General features: G+C 50.5%; 1 protein-coding gene and 1 pseudogene across 3 annotated transcripts; both read right to left on the reverse strand.

The window, feature by feature from the left end:
• Nucleotides 1-240: 240 nt before the first annotated feature.
• On the reverse strand, nt 241-5,724 carry LOC112876346 (probable inactive receptor kinase At5g58300). 3 transcript variants are annotated; one of them, XM_025940435.1, is made up of 3 exons: nt 5,576-5,724; nt 1,996-3,347; nt 241-1,114 (listed from the first exon to the last, which is right to left on the reverse strand). In XM_025940435.1, exons 2-3 carry the CDS (start codon nt 3,269-3,271, stop codon nt 483-485), a joined length of 1,908 nt encoding a protein of 635 aa, XP_025796220.1. In that variant the 5' UTR covers nt 3,272-3,347; nt 5,576-5,724; the 3' UTR covers nt 241-482. The 3 variants fall into 3 exon arrangements, with proteins under 3 accessions (XP_025796220.1, XP_025796221.1, XP_025796222.1); XM_025940436.1 differs by lacking the exon at nt 5,576-5,724 and adding an exon at nt 3,542-3,713; XM_025940437.1 differs by lacking the exon at nt 5,576-5,724 and adding an exon at nt 3,433-3,520.
• Nucleotides 5,725-8,351: 2,627 nt separating this feature from the next.
• Nucleotides 8,352-11,860, reverse strand: LOC112876909 (annotated as a pseudogene).
• Between the last annotated feature and the right edge of the window lie 863 nt (nt 11,861-12,723).

Consider the following 12,723-nt stretch of genomic DNA (forward strand, 5'->3'; position numbering starts at 1 on the left):
TGTCTTGGTGTTAATATGCGGTATTGCTTTTTTTCTTGTGACTTATGTTGTGATTATTCGTGTGGTGACATGCTACTCCTTTTTCGGTGCCTTTTGTGCTGCGATTCTCTGCTTGATATTGTGCCCCACTTTAGGAGCCGTGGTATGTTGTTTCTAGGGCTGAAGATGCTGGCACACATTATTTGCGTCACAATGAGCGACGCAATCACACTTTCGTGTCAACAAAAACCAATATTCTAATGAGACAGTTACCAGACATCTGAGTAGGCATCCGAGTAGGAAGAAATGTTAACATCTCCCAGTTAACAACTTTAACATGAATAGGGAATAACATTACTGCTGTAACGATACAACACAGTATCATACAGCCTGTGTGGTTCCAGTGTGTAAGCTTCAGGACCACATAAAGCCAATAGAGTGTATCATCGATGTCATGGATTCACCAATTCCGGATCAGAATCACACAAATTATAGACTGAAATTCACACCGATGGAGGATTGGATTCCCTGGGATTGCCATTGGTGGGAGTGCGGCTCTCAGAAGCAGACTGCCTTAGCTCCTCCATCATCCGGACAACATCCGCCATTGTCGGGCGTCGGTCTGGCGACCACGACGTGCACGCCATGGCAATATGGAGCATCTGGACCAGCTCATCCTCTATGTTAGGATATTTCATCAGCTGTACATCAAACACTTCGGCGGTCCACTCCTCACGGACCACGGAATGCACCCATCTTGGTAGATCAACGACATCATCCTGCCCTTGCGACTGGAGGGGGGCTTTGCCGGTCAGCATCTCCATGAGAAGGACGCCAAAGCTGTACACGTCAGACTTGTGTGTGAACTTCCTGGATTCAAAGGTCTCTGGAGCTCGGTAACCGGCAACAACCCGGGAGGTGTTGATTGGAAGGCTCATCAAAGCACTCAGACCATAGTCTGAGACATATGGGTTGTGGCCTTGATCGAGCAGGACATTGGTTGACTTGATATTGCCATGGGCGAACTTGGAGCCACCACCTGCATGGATGTGCTCGATTCCACGTGCAGTTCCAAGTATAATCTTCATCCTGGTATTCCAATCTAATGGGGTCTTCTCACAAATGCCCTTAATACCTGTTTATCAGCACTTTGTCAGAAATACAATCAATGGACTGCATAAATAATGCTGTGCGATATCATGGTGCAGCAGGGAGTGGAAGATGCAACAATAGAAGGAGCCCTCTTACTCAGGGCCTGTTTGGATCCACCCCCAAATGGCAAAAGGGCAAATGGTAAAATTTTTGCTCCTGTCACATCAGATGTTTGGACGCTAATTAGAAGTATTAAATATAGTTTAATTAAAAAAACTAATTACATAGATGAGGACTAAATGACGAGACGAATCTATTAAGCCTAATTAATCCATAATTAGCAAAATTACGGTAGCATTTGCCCTTTTGCACTTTGGGGTGTTTGGATCCAAAAGTGCAAAAAAAAGTGCAAAAGAGCAAAAGTTTTGCACTTTCTCTTTCTCTTTCCCATTCATCCGAACAGGCACTCAATAGAAGAAACTTTCGAGAAAAAAACCAATAGAGAAAACAGGTACATGTATGTCTTAATATCTACGTAATGGTGTAACTTTGCAGGCAAGTTACTGTCATTGAAATCATATTTCATACACTTTGACAAGCATGCTATTCTTTTGGCATCTAACTTGACTTTGCTAGGCAAGCATGGACTTGTTTGGTGATATTTGTTCACAATAGATTGTAGGCTTCGACTCCCTCTAGTCACAGAGGGATTAGTCATGCACATGCCAAATTTACCACCATCGTGTGACATTACAAAGTATAATTTACGACAAAATTGGGACGTATCAATATCATACATCTAAACTATATAATCTAGATGATGTCAATGAATGGGATTCTATGGAGTCACCACGAATAGCTTGCCTAGTAAAATAGACCTGTATATTATTAATGGAAATGCAACGGTGAAAGTCTTTAGCATACCATGCAACAGAGCTGAGAAGCTGCCAGTAGCAATATACTCATAAACAACAAGCTTCTCATCCTTTGAGTAGTAGTAAGCACGAATAGGTGCAATGTTTGCATGTTTGCCTACCCTCCCTATGAGCTCCATCTGCTGCTCAAATTCTTTCTTCCCTGCCACAACATCCTTTAGCCTCTTGACTACCACAATAGTGCCATCCTCAAGTATAGCCTTGTAGGCTGTTCCATAACTCCCTTTGCCAAGAACTTCAGCAGAAGCCCTCAGTAAATCCTCCAAGTCAAAGTTGTAACTGCATCCATCCAAGAATACCAGCTTGTTCTTGTGAGCCATTTGGACACCACTACTGACGTCCTCTTTGTGCTTCTCAATCTTTGCACCATCATTCACCTTACTGTTGTAACCCACCTCATCTTTCTTCTCCTTCCTCTTTGAAAAGCACATAGTGAACATCACAGCAGCTAGCAGAAATATGACAAAGCCCCCAACAACAGCCGCAATTATCAAGCCATTGCCTGCCTTCTTCTCACGATGTGGCGATGATGGAAGCAAAGGCACTTGTGACGGTGTCGGTGAAGATAGAAAGGAGCATTCGGCTAGAGGCGGCCCACACAATCCAGGGTTCCCTAAGAAGGAGCTATTTGAGAATATTTGGAGAAAGGGAGGAATTGAACCATTTAGTTCATTGTTGCTCAGATTTAGCTGTCTTAGGCTTGGAAGTTTGAGATCAGGGATTGGCCCAGAGAGGGAATTTCCTGCTAAATTAAGGACAGATAATTGGGTAAGATTCTGCAAACCTGATGGGATTTTTCCTGTAAAGGAGTTGTAAGAGAGATCGAGGGTATTGAGGCTTGGAGAGAAAAATAAAGGCAAGTCTCCTGATAGTTCATTGTGCTGAAGAAATATGGCTTGTAAAGAAGGAAGTGAGGCAACATCTGATGGAAGACTTCCACTCAAACGATTAGACCTCAGGCTTAAAACTTGGAGGGACACAAGCCTGCCAAGAGTATTAACTGGAATTGTACCAATCAAACCAGCCCCTGGTACCCTAAGGGCCCATATACGTGATCGATCTGGTGAGCATGTGACACCATGCCATGAGCACAGTGGGATATTTGGACTCCAATTGAGCTTGTTGCCACGGTAGACTGAAGAGGCAAAAGCAAGGAGTCCTTGCTTCTCAGAGGCTATATCTGCCGTAGCCAAAGGAAGTAGTGGCAGCAAAAGTTGTATACAGAGCAGTAGAGGGAGAGAGAGTCCATAATTCAGATGACCCATAGCTGGTATCTTCAAACCAAGATGACTAAACGAGCTCCAGCATCACCAAATTATGTCCGAGAAATAACCAAGCCGTCTGCAATGAAACGAAAAGGTTAGTGCTAAATTCTGGAACTGAAAGTATAACTTGAAAAGTAACTCAGTCTTCAACTCATCGTAACTCAGAAGAAAATATGCATGCGTTGAGCCTAGCAGGAAGCATGGTGCTATGTGCTTATACGACAGCATGCCTGCCTGAGAGCTGTAGAAGCCATAGTGAGGAAGCCTTACCCCACAAGTGGCTCACGCCATGAAAACACCAACGCACTTTCAAAGGTAAAAAAAAATCCATCAAAGTCTAGAACTATAAGAAACTCTGTGTTCCAAACTAGTGCAGAATGCTTTTTCATAAAGAAATCAAGTAATGGTGGCAAAGTCATGATACCACGAAATTGCTCAGTGTGAACTGTAAACTGTGAAGCCTGCTTGATCACCCTTTTTTAAGGCCCTGGCAGTCTAGCAGACGAGCACTTTACAGACACTTCCCATTCACTAAACTACTAAAGAGATTCTTCTCTCTTACCATGAAGCAATGTTAAATCATGGGAATAAAAAAGACAATAGCTAGTCAACACAAGGGACAAGGATTCTACTTCCAAAGAACGGCTATAAGGTTCAGCAAGAAAGCAATTGAAATTGAAAGCCCCAAAAATAGCTGAAATGGTAGGGCCGGCATCTAAAGCTCAAAGGCATCCATGAAAGCAGAGAAAGAGGAGACAATGCAATAAGGGAACTAAAGCACAACCCTTCTAGCCTCAAAGAAAGCACATCACATCATGAATAACTTTCTTAAATGAAACACCAAATTATGCTTCACACAAGTATGTTCAAACAAAAAATTAGGTGAGACCTTCAAAGACTAATAAGTCACATGTTCAGGAATTTTTTGAATGAAACAATAAAGTATTCCATGAAAACATAGTCTAAACTCTAGACCAGAGCATGCTGCTATGTTACTGCAGAACACAACATGACTAAGCTCGCGGCCCCAAGCATCAAATGATTGCAGTTTTGAACTAATCATTACCAGCCAAATCAATCTTAATAATCAACTCAATTCGTATTTAGGATAAAGAAAAAAAATGGCAGCCTTACGCCCATACAGCCCCAGCCCCCAATGGCCCCATACATAGTGCAGCACGAGTAAGGCAGTGGCCACTACAAAAAAGCTACTTGATCAGCGAATATCACTAAGAAAAGGTGAAAGAAAAGTGGGGCAAACAAAGGCGATTCTGAATTGCTCTTTTGGTCAGAAAAGAGCAGGAATGCTCCAGCCTAAGTAAAATATGTGAACTAGGGAAGGCAGGGCAGTGACAAAGGTAAAACTTGTGTAGGAGATGAGCAGCAGTGAAACTGCACCTGCAACTGGACGCACGGACTTTCAACTTTACAGGATTGTTTACTGACTACAAGATCTTGGTTAGTGCCCAGTTTTTTAACCTCACCCTAAAAGGATCACATTTTTTTAATTCCACGGAACAATCAAGTACCAGGCAGTCAGTCCTCCAAACCCAATGCTGCTCCTGCTAATGACATGATTTTGCAAGGGGCCGCCTTTCCATCCCCGCAACAACTGATATAAACCGATCTCGTCATGTGAAATTACTACCGTGGTACGATGGCCTGACATATAAGGTACAGCTGCTACATCCATCACTGTACCACACATCTAACAAGTTTTACAGCTAACGAAAAGAGCAAAATTTACAGTGTGTGAAACCTTTAGGATTGCAGTGGCTTAACTTTGCATGCCTAATACTGATTACTGGCAACTCATAGTCATATGCACCTCAAAGATGTTCTCTACACCTAATAACAACAAAAAAAAATGTGTACCAAAAAAATTCTCCTTCCACTTTCAGTTTTCAAACAAGCAGTTGGGCAACCATAAATTCTTGAACGGGGCAAACGCCTGGTGCAGTGGACCGCACCTAATCCGGAATAAATGCGCTCAGAACCGAGTAGTAGTAACTGAAGCTCTTCAAGTGGAAGGGGGAACGCCCGTTCTGAAAGCGGACCCAGGCACCCAGCGATAAATAAATCATAAACGCCACAATGAACCAAAATGCAGCGACGAGGGAAAACACCAGCATGACGATGAATCAAATAACCCTAGCTGTCTCAATTCCAGACCTCTCTCTCTCTCTCTCTCTCTCTCTGCCCGCTAGGGGGAATCTATCAAGAACGGCTACCATCCATCCATAGAGAAGAGCACAAGGACAAAACTGAAGCGAATGGCGAGGAGGAGGAAGAGCGGCGCCGTACCTCCACCGCGCGGAGAAGGGACTGACTGCTCCTGGAGACGGATGCGGCGCCGGAGCCGCGGCGGAGGCGGGGTTCTGCGCGCGTAGAGGGAGAGAGAGACGCGACGCGCTGTGATCAGCAGGGGGGGAGTAGGGGGGCAGAGAGAGAGAGGGGGGAGGGGAGCGTTTAAAACGAGGAGGGCGAAGCGCCGGAGCCTAGATACCAGCGCCGCGAGCTCGCGACTGTTGGGTCCAGCCACGCTGTTCTCGTTGCCCATCGGCCCATGGCGGTTGCTCTCTCCTCTTTTTACCGTTTCAGTTTCAGCCCCGGCGGATGGTGCGGGGCCCTGCCGGTCAAAGTGAAACTCGCCAGTTTTTTACCTTTTCGTTTTCACTGGGACGTCACGTAAACATCAGTTGAAAAACAAAACACTACACCCTCCGGTGCATCGCTGTGTTGCTCAGATGCTCAAACATACACCGTAGTCTTTAGTTTTTCTTAAAAAAAAACGACTCCGTAGTCTTCTAGGTAACCATGCGTTGAACAATGATGGCATCCGGCGGATCTGTCCTTGTTCTGCTGTTCCTGGTTCCTTCTAATTTTCGGCGCGAACAATCTGCGCTTGGTTTCCTGGGGTTTCTTACTCGCTAAGAATTTTGCTCCGCCGTCGATCAGAAAAGGGCTAAAAAAGGAGCAGCAGGGGTGCGAATGGAAGCGATGATCCATGAGCCCATGTATGCGCATGATGGAGGAGGTCCAGCGGCAATTGCGGGAGGCCAATAATGATGGCATCATGGCCCATGCATTTGCATCAGGCTTCTTTTCATGCAGCTGGGGAAGCTCGCATCGCACCGCATCAATTCGCTTTTCTTTTTAGCCTCTCCACAAAAGCCCTGTGGACCGGGACGGGCTGCCAAGAACTCGGCATTGGCGAGTGGCGACCACCATTTACCAATATGCATGTTCAGCCCTCGACAGATGGAGATCGGGCACATTCCGGAGGACAGAAACGGAGAACTGATGTCCACTTTGTTATGTTTACCCCTTTTCAATTTTCATAGCTCTTCGTTCCTGCTGCTGATGCAGCAGGAATAGGATTAGATCACCGCAGGACGATCGTTCTCTTCTCTCTTTGGCATCGGAAGAGGACATGATAGCGAAGGGTAGGACGCAACAGGCCTCCGCGGTCGTGCTGTACTTCGCACGCACCGAGCACCCACGCCACGCGCAGCACCATCCCCTGCCGGCTGCCGCGACCCGTGCCGACAAGCCGCACGAAACGAGGCCGGAGGGGTAGGATGCCATGCCGCCGTGCTACAGTGCGCGCAGGGCATCAGGACCTGCGCGTGGTCAGCGATCCTGCCCGGCCGGGTCCCCATCCTCGTCTCTGCACGACGGCCATCCGATCCTGGCGCGCAGCTGCGCAGGCGGCGCTGGAAGGAGTCTACGGGTCTACTTGCGGTGGCTGGTGGGCACTCTGTGTAGAGAACTTTGCTGCGATCCGTAGTCCGGTTGGTTGGTTAAGATCTACGAGACCTCACCATTAGCAGCTACCAGCAGCCATGACAAGCAGAAGCTCTCGATCGCCGCCGCAGCGCCGCCGTTTCTTGATTAGCTGATGCGTGGGGATCAACAGACTTACAGACACGTGTGCTGGCTGTACGTTGATCACGTTGCCGTTCAGTGGCTTCGTTCCAATCCATAAACCAGTTGTCCTAAAAAAACCATAAAGCAGAGGTAGTTCCAGCTGCATCTAGCAATATGTTTCTTCCACCAGGGAGAACTAATTGGGAATTAAACGCAATCACAAGGCGCACGGACGCTGTAATGGCGGTTTCAGTCCACCAACGATCAACCTGCGACACGCGTACTCTGCCGTTCATGCTGCTGCTGACAGACACGTTGTCCGCTTAGATCCTTCGTTCGCTGCAAACCTGCAACCGGGAGCCAGGCGGCGGCGAAGAAGAAGAAGAGGACGACGAGGTACCAGCTTGCGGCTTCGTCTCCTTGCCCGTGGCCACGGACGCTTTCGCCCAGAAACGGATCGCGAGCGCTTCTCTAGTCTTGAACGATGAACCGGTGAGGTTTCCCGCGTCCTCGACGGCCGGCGGGCAATCGCCGACGAGCCTGAGTGACGCCCAGGCTCTCTCCATGCGGCCGGAGATTGGTGGACGAGGTAGGGCTTCGCGATCCCGCCACGGTGGACGGCGTTGATGGCAGCGGACGGGCGGGGGGCAGAAGCGGACCATGGCAGGGGGTTATTTGAAAATAATTAGGGTGTTAAATGAAAATAATCGGATCGCGACTATTAATCATGATCCGATTTAGGGTGTTATTTGTAAACTTTAGGGTGTTATATGACAATATTTGATCCCAACCAGGGGATCTTTTACAAATATTTCGACCCGGCGGCATGGAAGCTGCCGAGACCGCGCGCGCCAGCCGCCGCTCGCTCCGGCACTCGTTGTGTCCCGCGCATGCCTCCATCAGGATCACGCGCCAGTCCAACGCGCGTGGCCAGCGGCGCTAGTTCGTCCGGAGATGCTCCCGCGGCAGCGCCGTCGCGTCGACTGGCCGTTCCCTGTTCTCGTTTTCCGCTGTGACTGCCCGCCGCCGCACGGCCGCCGGCTCCACCGCTTCGCAACTCCACGCGCGCTGAGGCCTGAGGCACTGATTCTGCTTGCGAGGGACGCACGTCTGACGCTCAACGCAATCGTCTCCGCTCACAAAATGTTTACCGAGGACCTCCATTTGGACGCAACATGCAGTAAGAACCGACAGGACCGTTCAAGCTCAACGCACTGCTATCACACGAACGTACATCGGATAATCCTTCCCGGTTGCGGTTAACCGACAGGACGGTCAGCAACCCCAAGCCGTCGGCTACCTGTCGCGCCGCGAGACGGGCAGGCTCCTGCTGCCGTCGGCGGCGGTGGCGACGCGGCCACAGAGGACCGCGTTGTCCGGGATGGGGAGCTCGTCGCGGGACGAGCGCGTCGGCGTCTACACCCGGAGGTAGAACTGCTGGCCTAGGTACCGGCGCGCCCACACCTCCGACCTCATGTTCCACATGCCCACGTTGTCCAGCGCCACCAGAACCGCCGTCCACCCTCTCGGGTACACCTGCACGCAGAGCAACCAGTGAGCGCAGCCATTTAGCAGCCTATGCCTGGAAAATTATGGGCGGCCGGAGAGAATGTCTCACTTGCACGGTGCATCGCGATACTGCGTCCACAAGGTTGTAGCCATCCCTGCTCTGCTCGCTCCACGTCCCCACGTCCATTCTACGAGAATCGGCAGCCAAAAGTTCACGGAACATGAGCCAGGTGTTGCCGGTTCTAAGACGAGTTCACGTCGGATCTCTGGAAAGTATTCGATCGCGTACCCGACGACGAACACGCTGTGGCCGTCGAGGTGCCAGATCTGGACGCCGTCCTCGCCGTTCTCGAGCACGACCTCGACGAAGGACCGGTGGTCCGAGTTTATGACGGCCGTCTCGCTCCGCACGGCCTCCTCCCCTCCGGCGGCGGCGCGTCGGGGATGCCGCCGAGCCGGAACACGACGCTGATGTTGAAGTAGTCCGCCAGCTTGAGCGGCGTGTCGGCCTCCGCGAACGAGACGCCGTTCACGGCGTACCGCAGCCTGCCGCCGCCGGCCGACCACACCGCCGAGCTCGCCAGCCGGATGGTGCGGGTCACGTTGATGGAGCCGTAGTGGTACGAGCCCTGCGGGTTCGGCCTCGGCCCGCTCGCCGTCAGGTTCGTCCTGCTCGCGGCGACAAGCTCCAGTTCAGGTTCACCGACGAACGAATCGACCGGGATGTTCTGGTCGCCGTCCGCCGCCATGAGCTTTGGGCGGCGGCCCGGATGAGCTCGTGTTCGTACCTGATGGAGCGAGCCTGGCTGAGGGAGAAATCAACGTCGCTGGGCCCGGCAGACAATGGCTCGAAAGCAGGGCCGCTTGAGCCAGCGTAGCGGATGACGGCAGTGGAGCGGAGGGTGGTGTTGGTGAAGCGGGTGGAGACGACGATGCGGTAGTCCCTGGCGGGCCGGTCGGCGGTGAACAGCACGGAGAGCGACTGGCCGGTGTGGACGTCGAGGGAGGTGTACGAGTTCTGAACCGTGTGGGTGCCCTCCACCTCGACCAGTGTCATGCTGTGCCCTTGGATGAGGAAGTTGAGCGTGTTCTGCAGACCGACGTTGGAGATGCGCAGTCTGTATGTCTTCCCTGCATGGGGGACATATGAGAAGTTCAGAACAAACATACATGACCATTTTGGCAATAGACTTTTGGATCAAACCAGTGGCGGAGCTCCTAATGTGGCAAGGTATGGCAACGGCCATACCTACGCTCGGGAGAAAAAAATTTAGGCCACCCCCTACCCCTTCTCCCCCCGCGCCGCCGCCCCTGCTCCTGCTCCCCCGCGCGCCGCCGCCCCCTCCCCCCCCCCCCGCCTAGCCGCCCCCTGCTCCCCCCCAACCCCCCGCGCGCGCCGCCCGCCCCCGCCCCTGCTCCCCCCCCCCCACGCCGCCGCCCCCTGCTCCCTCCCACGCGCCGCCGCCCCCTCTCCCCCCGCGCCGCCGCCCCTGCTCCCCGCGCGTGCCGCCACCCCCTGCCCCTGCTCCCCCGCGCGCCGCCGCCCCCTCTCCCGGCCTAGGGTGTTCGGTAAAATGTCTCAGCCGAGCCTAAACATTGTCTAACCCTTTTTTTCAGCCGCTTCCATGCGACGTTCCTTGCCGCTTCCATGTGACGTTCTTCTTTGCCATACCACGATTTCGTCGCATCCTTCGCCACTGGATCAAACTAAGCACACAAAGTAGCTTAAGCTTGGAATTTACAGGTCAAAAGTCACCTTGCTCAACGTTGAAATCTGAACCGTTTGAACCTCTCTTCCCGTTGATCAGGAGGTCATCAGGGGAAGGCAGCTCCTTTCCACTGTCAAGCAAATCTTGCAGCGCCTAGATTAACAGCAATAACAAAAGGTCTAATAAGAGAACCAGCTGGGCCCATGACAATTAACAACAGGATACCTCATCACAAGCCATATATACCTTGTGGCTGGTGGTGTACCAGTCGCCGATGAGCACGGTGAACTCGTCGTCCGGCGAGGGGAACGGGACGGGGATCAGCGGGCGGCTGTGGATGCGGATCGCGCCGAAGCCGCCGGCGGCTTTGTGGAAAGCCAGCGACGGGAAGTAGAAGAAGCTGCCGATCTGGTCCTTAGCCTGCATGCGGTAAGTGAAGTTCTGGCCCGGCGGGATGGGGCAGTTGGTGCCGGACAGGCCATCCTGCCACGAATCCTTGCGTTGCTGCAAACAGTTCCTGCCGATTTGGCAAAATGTAGCAAATCGGTTGACCGTTCACTTGGACAATATATTTTAACTGAAATTAAATGGAGCGGGTATTTCCCCAACCAACTCCTCAACGCCTTTTTGTCTTTTAATATGGAAAATCATGTAGGAGATAAATCTCTAGCATATCCGCACATGGACTTCATGATAGCCTAGGTTCCGTTTAGATACAAATATATCTCAATATTGAACTAATTCTGGACCAATACTTCATAGCCATCCATATTCTATCACAACGCCATCTGTGATTTCTCATATTATGCTCATATATAAGAGAGGTAAGGTTCAAATTTGAAAGGAAGATGGACAAAATAAAATAAAAAAGCTAAGCATCCAATGGCACACACATAATGCATCCCAAAAAAGAAACCGTTCCACTATCTGTGTGTCCGGTCAATGTATTGCAATTGGTATTTAAATTTTAAGCAACGATGATCAATGCAGCAGTTTTGTTGCTGCAAAGCATCTAACCATATCTTCCGGAATCACCGGTTGAATTTGTCAAAAGAATGCAACAATTTGTGGAGATGGATCCGACCATACCATGAGAGGAGAAACGGATCGGGCAAGCAGTTGTGGACATTGATGATCAAATTGTCATTTGTCTGGGACTCAACCGTTGGTCCTGGGAACTGCCCGTTGATCAGAATCCCCTAACGAAAAGCAAATGCAAAACGCATGACGATCAATTTTCACTTTTCAGGATGCAAAAAAGAAACCGTAGGACAATGTTACCCGTTCCATAGCTCAGTAGATTGCATTTGAATTGAATAAAAGCATACTGAACCGAAAGAACAAGACTTTCCTCTTGTACCTGCTGCGAGACACCCAGCGGGCTTATTTCGCCGTAGGTGACGTCCCAGTCGAAAAATCTGTACGGATCTTCAGCCCGCGCGGAGTTGACGAGCAAGCACACGCACGCGAAGAGTAGAGCTCGCCTCATGCTTCCGGCCATCTGCTCCACGACGGGCAGGTCGGTGGAGGCGGAGGGAGCGCGGCGCGGGTATCTATTGTGGCGCGAGGGCATCCGGTACGGTGGCGGCGGATTTTGTGTATTTAAGGGTGCAGCTCTTCTTGCGGATAGATAGGCTGGAGAGAGGCTGCACGCACGAATCTCTTCTCTGCAGACGGAATCCTGGGTCCAAGCTCGGCCCCGGGACTGGGCCACGCCACCAGGCTATGGCTATGACAGCCGTCCGATGCGCTCAATGTTCATCACGGTGAGCACCATGGGCGGGCGCAGGCTACCTTTCCGCATATACCATCTTCAGCAAACCTATGTGTTCAATCAGCATTTGAATAATTCAAAGGACTACTTGCTTGCCATGTTGAAGCTGCCTGGAATTTGTTTTCCCCGATCGAGAGCTTCACGAGGGCCTCAAACTCGGTTCAACTTCATGAGGTCATGAGGTCATGTCTCATGTGCATTATAGTGCCGCAGATAGTTGCTGGTATTTTACGCTTGTGTAGATGAGTAAAGTTCAATGGGTAGATAAAAACATACATGTTCTCTTTTCAGGAAAAGAGAGTTCACACCTTCCAGAGATTTCTGCTCTGATCTCATAAGATAAGCAACGATGATGGAAGCACCGCAATAAGTTTGAAAGTAATGTAATGCATATATAAAGATGAAATATAGAGCTAACGGTATTGAAATTGAACAGGCCTATGCCAACCGATTTCCTAAATTGAAACGCTATATGGATAAGTTAATCCAAATTTGCAATTGTCAACCAACAGCCTACTGCAAGTCAAGTGGTTAGTGTTAGAAAAATTCAGTTTCCATGCACGCTGAACCAAATTCCATTGCTAAACATG

The sequence above is a fragment of the Panicum hallii genome, chromosome 9, assembly GCF_002211085.1.
Source record: "Panicum hallii strain FIL2 chromosome 9, PHallii_v3.1, whole genome shotgun sequence".
Lineage (NCBI taxonomy): Eukaryota > Viridiplantae > Streptophyta > Magnoliopsida > Poales > Poaceae > Panicum > Panicum hallii.